Source organism: Cornus florida, unplaced genomic scaffold (genome assembly GCF_030987335.1).
Source record: "Cornus florida cultivar Cherokee Brave unplaced genomic scaffold, ASM3098733v1 CherokeeBrave_3.0.0_Hap2_Chr06, whole genome shotgun sequence".
In the NCBI taxonomy this organism is placed as follows: Eukaryota; Viridiplantae; Streptophyta; class Magnoliopsida; order Cornales; family Cornaceae; genus Cornus; species Cornus florida.
The window spans coordinates 100,997,883-101,006,958 of NW_026775576.1; the positions used below are offsets into that span (position 1 = coordinate 100,997,883).

At 33.6% G+C, this 9,076-nt stretch overlaps 1 protein-coding gene across 2 annotated transcripts; it reads right to left on the reverse strand.

The window, feature by feature from the left end:
• Window positions 1-1,406: 1,406 nt before the first annotated feature.
• Window positions 1,407-8,807, reverse strand: LOC132313379 (uncharacterized). Of its 2 annotated transcripts, none has more exons than XM_059812120.1 (4): window positions 8,159-8,803; window positions 5,819-5,888; window positions 5,626-5,714; window positions 1,407-1,667 (listed from the first exon to the last, which is right to left on the reverse strand). In XM_059812120.1, exons 1-3 carry the CDS (start codon window positions 8,525-8,527, stop codon window positions 5,665-5,667), a joined length of 489 nt encoding a protein of 162 aa, XP_059668103.1. In that variant the 5' UTR covers window positions 8,528-8,803; the 3' UTR covers window positions 1,407-1,667; window positions 5,626-5,664. The 2 variants fall into 2 exon arrangements, with proteins under 2 accessions (XP_059668103.1, XP_059668104.1); XM_059812121.1 differs by lacking the exon at window positions 1,407-1,667 and adding an exon at window positions 1,674-2,918 and having other exon boundaries at window positions 8,159-8,807.
• Window positions 8,808-9,076: the final 269 nt, after the last annotated feature.

The following is a 9,076-nucleotide window of genomic DNA, read 5'->3' on the forward strand; positions in this document are numbered from 1 at the left end:
GAGTGCCGTTTTATATTCATTTGTGGATTTTTTTTTTTTTTTGGGTTAAATTCATTTCTTGATCTTTTCTTTTGGAACACAATGGTCAAGGCCTCACATGGGGCTGAAGCCAACTGATTATTAACAAGAGACAAGAGTACTTAGGTATACACACCCATTATATATATAATTTGAAGTCAAATCAGCTACTATAAATTAATGCCACTGCTAATCACAACATTGATTCTTTACTCTCTTTAATATTACTTATTTAACACAACTTGGATTTTGTGAGTAAATCCCAATTGTCAATTTGTCACATGTAATCAATATTGTCAATTTGTCAGTGTATTTTTCATCCTCTCTGAGAACACTGTCCCCGCGGTATTAAAAAGGGTTTTGTCATCCTTTGCGAAACACCACGGAGAAATATTACTTTTTTAATTTTTAAAAGTAAAAAATCAAAGATTCAAATTTAATGGACGTAAATTCAAATTGTTAAAAAATCAAAATAATGATTCACAAGAGGACAAAAAAAGAAAAGAAAAAAAAGATTCCAAATGTATTATTACGTGCTTTACAGTTTTTACACGGCACCAAAACCAGACAACTAAAAACAGCTTACTTAAATAAAATAATAATAATAATAATAAAATACCACAGCTCAAGCCCCACCTAACTTTTCTGGAATCAAATATGGAAACTATAAAGGCCATTATACAGAATGGTTAGTGATCGTATGGTACATAGAGAAACGAATTGGACGTGTACAAAAAAGATCGGCCAACTGAGTTAGTCAAGAAGACCGTTGCTAATCCTAGGAGAATGAAAAAGCCAAAGTTAACCTGACAATAATTAGTAATCAAGGATACCATAAGATGTTATTTGCTAATATTATGGCGTTGGATGGAGTAGAATGAAAAAATAAGAATCATATTATTGAGTTGTGTTGATAGTGTGTAACATCATCACCAAAACCCAAACTAGCAGAGTTCGTGCTATTTATTGTTTCCTGTTTGAACATGTCAAACACTAACATGATGAAAGACAATAATGCTTAAAATAATATATATATATATATATATATATATATATATATTATTTTAAGCATTATTGTCTTTCATCATGTTATATATATATATATATATAACATGATGAAAGACAATAATGCTTAAAATAATATATATATATATATATATATATATATATATATATATATATTCCCGGCTTAAAATAATAATTCACTCATCAATAATGATATCAACCATCATTTGTTATATATATAACATGATGAAAGACAATAATGCTTAAAATAATATATATATATATATATATATATATATATATATATATATATTCCCGGCTTAAAATAATAATTCACTCATCAATAATGATATCAACCATCATTTGTTAATCAAATTCACACATTTCCCATCCCCAACATATATGATATATATTAACATTTAGCAAGGTAAAGATCACCAGTAGCAATCCACCAGTAGTGAATATTACCAAAAACCCTTGCTCATCAAGTGGATTGTAAACATTATGAGATAGAAACTAAATAATTGTACAATAACATATCTGCACATCATATAAATCTGGATTCAACAAACAAATTTAACAGAATGTACGGAGATCGCCACAGGCACCTTCATGGTAAGCGAACATACGCACAGCCATGGACCCTGCAAAATAGAAGACTCATATAAGATTGAATTATCCTTATGTATGATTATTAAGCTAGGCAAAATATTCACTTTTCAAAAAATACTTCCTGCATTCCACTCCCTCAACATTCTCATAACATGCTATGCTTTTTCTGGTGTTTGAATACCACATTCTTTTTCTTTTAATAAACACCTTATAACAAAAGATGAGCCACCCCCAATGATTATGCATGACACGCAGCTAAAACTAAGTTGAGATAATGATCTGTTAATCCCAGCAATGTACGAACTGAATCACAGTTTATTAAAGCAAAAAGAGTATTTTGAAATCAATCAAGTATCGTCTCAATTATCTGCAAGAATTTACTCAGTCCATTGTCACCAATCAACCATATAAAGACACATTTCTTCTATTCAGTATTCAATCAAATGCCATTATTTAAATTCCCTCAACATTGAACCACTATCTTTCTTTCCCTCCACCCATCTTCACACCAATTCCATCTCTAAGCTTCCCCCTTAGTGCCTGCTGAGACTGATTTCCTATTGGACTATAGTTGAATGGAACCCCCCAGTTCCCACAATTCCTCAAGAACTTCCAAAAAAATTCCTCAAGTACTCGCTGCACTTCAATCATAAGGTCATTAGTGTACTGTTGCACCTTATCGTCCTCAACAGTATCATCTCTCGACTTCACACAGTTGCAATCACTCCTAATTTTATGCTGCATTATCTTGCCACCCATCCAACTTAATTTGCAATCATTCAATTTTTTATTATTATTTTTTTTCCCCGGTAGGTAAGTTGTGCATCCAACTCTCACATACACATCCATTATAGCTCCCAGGAAGACTTGAAACGCTCAAACCTTCCGCATCCAACTCTCTCACACACACCCATTTTTGTGGTTTCTTGACAGCTCAGCATTGTGCATCATAAACATGATCCCTCTTAGCTACATACATTCGGTCTCAAAGGAGAAATAATAGCCATGATTATGACTGCAAATATAATTTCAAACACTAAGTACGCAATCATGCCTGCAACCTCAGTCAGAAGAAATATCACATATGGATATTTGAGAATTGATGTATAACCATGAAGGAAGGATATATTGTCCTAATGTTCCTAACAAAAGCAACCAAGTTTAGAGATTTTCAAGGCAGGATGCTAGGGTTTTCCTTATAAACAACAGAAAAATCAACTTATCCGATTGGGATTAATTTTTCAGTAATGAATAGCCATTTGCCAGGTTACCTCCAGTGAAAGCTGCAAAGATATATTACAACGTTGAATCAAGCTTTCTGCATGAAAATAAATATTCATGCGTAAAAGATGAAGCATGATTCATTTTATGGCTTTAAATAGACAATATAGCATAAGTTGAAACTCTAGATATGAGAAAAAAAAAAAAAATTCACAAAACACAAAACAAAACAAAACAAAAAGAGAAAGAGAAAGAAGATGTTAGGTGACTCATCACATCCGAAAAGTAGGTTATGGCAAATTTCAGTAGGAAATCTGACTATATCTTTCCAATATGTATGACCTAAACTTGCTCCTTAAATTGTTGAGATTGAAATTGTAAAGGTCATGCCAATCCAGAATCCTGCATGTGGAAATCTTTTTCTTCTTGAACCAAAAACTCCTTTGCTGAACGAACTCGTCATCAAATTCAGGCAAGCCGTGCAGAACCAACTTTTTACCTCTCTTCCCCTTTTTAACTTCATGATGACATAAATGTGACTGAGATTTCAGAAATGTAAAAGATGACGGGATTTAAGAGGGAAATAAAAAGGATAAAAATGTAAAGTAGCAAAACTAATAGCAATTGAAACCTCTTGCAAAAAGACCGTTTTCCTTTATTGGTAATGGAACTCGACTAATCCCTAAAAGCTAAAGTAGATTGGCAAATCCCCTATGTGTCTATACATACACATGGATTTGCTAACCCACAGCATTCGGAAGCAGCGTCCCAGACTCCCCAGATCACAAATTAAAATGTTCTCTATATTTGAATGCCTGGGGAGGAATCAAACTATCTGTAAGTTACTTATCAAGGATGAAAAAGCTACTTATCAAGGATGAAAAAGCGAGTGGCACCAAATGAACAAGTGAGAGGCACCAAATGAGGACACCATCCTGGTATTAAAGTATTTCCTATGAATCAATCAAGCATTGTTAAAATTACTAAGTGTAATTTATTTCTCATGTGAAGGTATTTTATAGAACCTTCTAATAACACGAGATATTTAAAAATATATATATTGTTAGTATTATTAAAGTACTTCTAGTAATACCTTAGGAACATTAAAGTATTATAAGGTAAATTACAAAAAAAAAATTAAAAAATAACCCTGATGTTGCAAATAACCCCCCTAAAGTGTCAAATTGCGCAAATCAGGCCACTGCATTAGATTGTCATTGTGTGTGATGAGAAATTACTAAAATAACCTTAATTAAACGACGTCATTTTATTAATTTCTTTAATTTTTTTTGATCTAGTATCTAGTCATACAATTAAACTTTGCATTGTGTCTTTAAAACTTTTCAACTAAAAAAGAAAATAGAAAGTTCCACCTGTTTTAAGACTAACCGATCCATTTAGCATACCCATTAAACTTCCCAGTTTAATTTCATCTTATTCCTTAAGAAACCCTGAGAAATCTTTTGGAGAGCTTTCTCTCCCTAGAACCCAAGACAACATGCCTATATTTATCTCCAGTACCCAAATGTTCTCTTCTTAGCCATTCCTTCCCACCGCGGCCTTCTGCAACTCTATCGAATTTGAAGATATATAGACACTAGAACATATTTTAGGCTTGCAGTTCACATTTATTTGGTTCTCGTTGCGAAGAAACATGAAAAAGTTGGACCAATTGTTTCGAAAGTTTGATGAGAGAAACTAAAAGATAAGGGAGAGAAAGCAGAGAGAAGACCAAGCAAGGCATCTTTGGTTCTCTGATTCTAACAAGGGAGAAGTGAAATAGAAAGATAATGAGGGTAATATAGAGACTTTAAATTTATTAAGGGTAAAGTCGACTTTTCTGATTGATCAAAAGAATAGGAAATGAGTTGGATCTACAATTATTGCATCATTACATATGGGCCATCCATGGGCAAATTAATTATATAAGGGTATAATAGTCATACTAGTAAAATGTTTAGCCGTGAGCCCAGTACATGACTAAATTCCGTTATACTTTTAACTGACATCTGACGACAAGGGATTGTTTGCCAAATTTTGAATTGTTTAGGATGTTATCCGTTAAAAATTTAGTTCAAGGAGGTTTTTTTGCAAATATACTTAATAGTTTTGGGGGGTTTATTGCAAGTTACCTTTTCTATATCAATAGAATATGAAAATGATATACACTTCACATGCAGTTTTATCCATTGCTACAATTCATTACCAGCAGCAACCAAATAACCAATAAACAAAACAATAACTGCAAGCTCAAACAGAAGAAATACTTGAATATATCATGCATGGGGCACCTAAACTGAAGCAAAGAACACTCTGATACTAAGGAATTGGCTGCGTAATAGCAGAAATTTCCACCTGGATCTCAGGAAGAAACTAGGAGAACCACCTCCCTAGGAACATGAGTATTGCAGCAGCAGAGGTATAAAGATAGTACCTAACGCAAAAAAAATTTAAAATACCAAAATACAAAGGAAATTTGAATTGCAACAGCAGGAGCACACAGAAGGCAAAACAACAAAGACAAATTATGGCATATAGCTTGTCAAACAGATTTTGCACTTTTTTTCTTTGGAAAGTAAATCCTGAATGCACTTAGTTGTCAATAAGTAGTATATACAAAAGGCTATTATCAAAACACATAATAAGCAACACAACCGAGTAGGAGTCATCAGCTCAGAGTTCATGCAATACTAAGTTGAATGCTTTGCCAACAATAAAATTAAAGAAAAGAAGCCAAAAGCAAATGAAACACTAAAGATTTTAACTTACTTTCAAACTGTATTGGACAGAAATGTGAAGTTGGTCTTATCAAGAGTCACCTTTCGATTCATCTGAATCGGAATCACTTGCATTATAACCTAACAAAGGTCAATCAGAAAAACAAAACAGAAAAAAAGCATCAAACATAACACAATTAATAACAGCAAAACCAGAGAGAGAGTGAGAGATAGAGAGAGATTACCTGGACGTTTAGTGCTAACTTTCCAAACCGAAGATCGAACTCTTGAAGCTCTTGACATCCAAAGTCTTCCCTGAATCCCACAGATGGAATCAATACGCGAAACAAAAATAGTTCAAAAACATAAAGCCGGTAATGAGAAATGAACATAGTTCAAAGTCGATTGTAATAAGAAAATATGAAATAGGAAAAACAAGAGAGAATAAAAATGATAAGAAAATAAAAAATACAACATTCTCAAACCCAAAATTGCCCTTCTGTTTGATGTGGAATAGTAGGAGAAATTATACAAACTTAAAAAATTTGACTCTTTAAATTGTCCATTAACCCTATAAAAGAAAAGATTAACTTAAACTGACCTTTCATCTGGTAAGGCGAAATTACAAAGACCTCCCCTATGAATTAAGAAATTACACTTGCTATCCATGAGGCTTATGCTTTTGTCACACTTTGTCTGTTGAACAATATGATTTGCTTATGCCAGTAAAATTGTAAAAATTTGTATAATGTCATTTTGTCCCTGAAATGTGTAAAAAGATACTACTGTCCTCATTGACTCAAGTAGAATGACCATATTAAAAATTTGTATAATGTCATTTTTCCCTGAAATGTGTAAAAAGATACTACTGTCCTCATTGACTCAAGTAGAATGACCATATTAACCTCATTTAAAATGATTTCATACGTCAAATATGCCCCTAAAACGAGTGTGAGGATAACAACAATCATTTTCACTTCTCTCTCCTCTTATTGTGAGTACCACCATTAACCCTTCTTTTTAACAGAAGATAAGTATCATTGAAACCATTGGGTTCTGATACTTCTCTCAATTTCTAAGGCCCTCCATCTCTCACACCCAAAGCCTATAGTTCAGGCCAAAAGACACAAGTTTTGTAGATATGTAAAAATATTATAGTTGCGCGTGTGCATGCGTATGTACAAATGTAATTAGATTTTGTTCAGAGAACATAAATCAAAATCATTTGCTAGAAAGAACCAGAGAGAAACTCATACCTTAATAGGATATAGAAAGAGTGGATAGAGAGATGGAGGAGAGAAAGAATCCAAATACACATACTTGGCCTCTCATCAACACAACAACCCATAGATAAACCATACCTGAATGCTCCACCAACAGTATACCATCTCTCCGACGCCACCATCACCAAATTCACCATTACCATTCAACAATCCAATATTCTATATCACTCGGACCCATCACAAGCAACTATCACCACCATTCCAATTACCAAAATGGTTCTTGAAAGTTCTCACAAAGGTTGTCACTTGTCATGAATTGGACATGGCGACGGTAACAAAGTTGCAGCTAATAAATTGGTAATTGTTATTAAATTGTGATGTTTATGGAATAGATTAATGCATGCTTCAATGATTTGAGTGCTTCACTATTGATTGAATGTTTCGGTTAACACGAGAATTGTTTGACACTGCCATTGATTTTGTGTGTCAATGCCAAACTAACGAACACCACCACATTTAATTTTAAAATAATCAATCTTGTCGTAGTTCTTACTAGATAATCACATTGATTTACTCCTCACAAATCCTATCACATTGATTTTCCCTCTCAATCGTTCTCTCCAAACAATAAACCCTAGTCCTAATATTCTCTGAGTATCCATTAGCAATTATTCTCATTATTAATGAGAAGGCATTATGATCTTTTCACAATGTTTAATAACTCAAAAAAGAAACCATTTAAAACATGATTCATTAATGTTGTCCACCAACAATGCCTGACAAGGAGGGGCAGTGTAATTTTTAAACACGTATGAGAGGTTTATGTAATTTCGTGTAATAGGAGGGGAGGTAACTGTAATTTACAGCCAAAAAATCTCATTATTTGGGACCTAGGACATCAAAGCCAAACTAACACCTTAGTCTAATGCAACCACTGGCATGGGGTCATTCAATTCTTTAACCAAAAATAAAAAATTAGAATACAAGATTCAGATTTTAACTCTATTTCTTGCCCTCATTTTTCATAGCAACCAATTGGAGGTAAAAGTGAAATTCACAATTTTATTCTAACGAAACTAAAAGAAACATTAAAATTTAGTATTAAAATTTTAATTATCTTCGTCTTTTAGTCAATTTTTGTCAGCAATTCAACAGAGTCTAACGTCTTACATGAACTCCGTAATAGCCCAAAAACAAGAACTACCAAACTCCAGAACCACATAATATACATTTAAATCACTTGATACACACACAGAAATATAATATACACACATTTTTACATATATACCTATATCTAAAAATATGAACATGTATGTGTAAATTATTTTTTATGAAATAAAAAAGAAACTAAGAAAAATTGACCTTTTGGGCATCTCTGGGGACACCATAACCGCTGAAATACATCTGACCCACCAACACCTGCATGGATACATCGCCGGCTTTGGCCTCCTTGAGGGTGTCATGGAACCACCGCTTCACACAATCGGAAACCACCTGCGACAGCGGCATACGGTGGCTCTGTGGCTCACCGCCGCTGCTGCTATTGCTGTTCTCCATCTTCTTCTTGGACCTCTGCCGCCTCGCTCCGCCGCCTACTACGGCTGTTTCTGGCGAAGTCAATCGGTTCCGCGGTGGGGGTCCTGTAAGTTGGGAAGTGCTGAAAAATTGTGCTCTCGTTCCAGTGAGTTGTTGTAGCTTAGCTGTTACAAATATGGAAAATGATTTTCCCATAAAATGAAGAGAAATTTATACACACGCATCTATATATATATATATAGAAAGAAGACCAAAAAGTATATGAATATTATATATATATATATATATATAGATTTGTGTGAGTATTTCTTGATGGGGAAGAAGATTTGAATACTTTGTACAGAATTTGGGATCTTGGACGGGTTTTCAAAGGAAAAGCTGAATTTGCAAGGAAGGAGGAGAGACGACGTCGTACAGATAACGTTGACTTGACACAAAACAGAAGATGGAAAGAGAAGAAGTATAGTGATACACCCAATAATTTCTCACCTATTAGGCTTGTTTTCTTCTCAGACGGCGCAATGCCAACTGGCCAGTGGTGGCCAAGTAATCAATCTTATCTTTCGAAAAATAAAAAGGTAGTCAATCTTATTAAGCGGGTTTCAGGTAAAAAAACAAACATTTTAGAAAGAAAAAAAATTCCTTCAAAATAAAAATAATTTGAAATTTCGTTTGGTTGATTGAATGATTTTTTAACACAAAATCAAAGGTAGAGATATTACATACGTAGTATAATACTTTCTT

Excerpts from the sequence above, each read along its gene's own strand:
- LOC132313379 (XM_059812120.1), bottom strand. The coding sequence starts at position 8,527 with ATGGGAAAATCATTTTCCATATTTGTAACAGCTAAGCTACAACAACTC. Across the intron at positions 5,889-8,158 it reads TCCCCAGAGATGCCCAAAAG|GGAAGACTTTGGATGTCAAG; the intron begins GTCAATTTTTCT and ends TGTGGGATTCAG. Across the intron at positions 5,715-5,818 it reads AGTTAGCACTAAACGTCCAG|GTTATAATGCAAGTGATTCC; the intron begins GTAATCTCTCTC and ends GACCTTTGTTAG.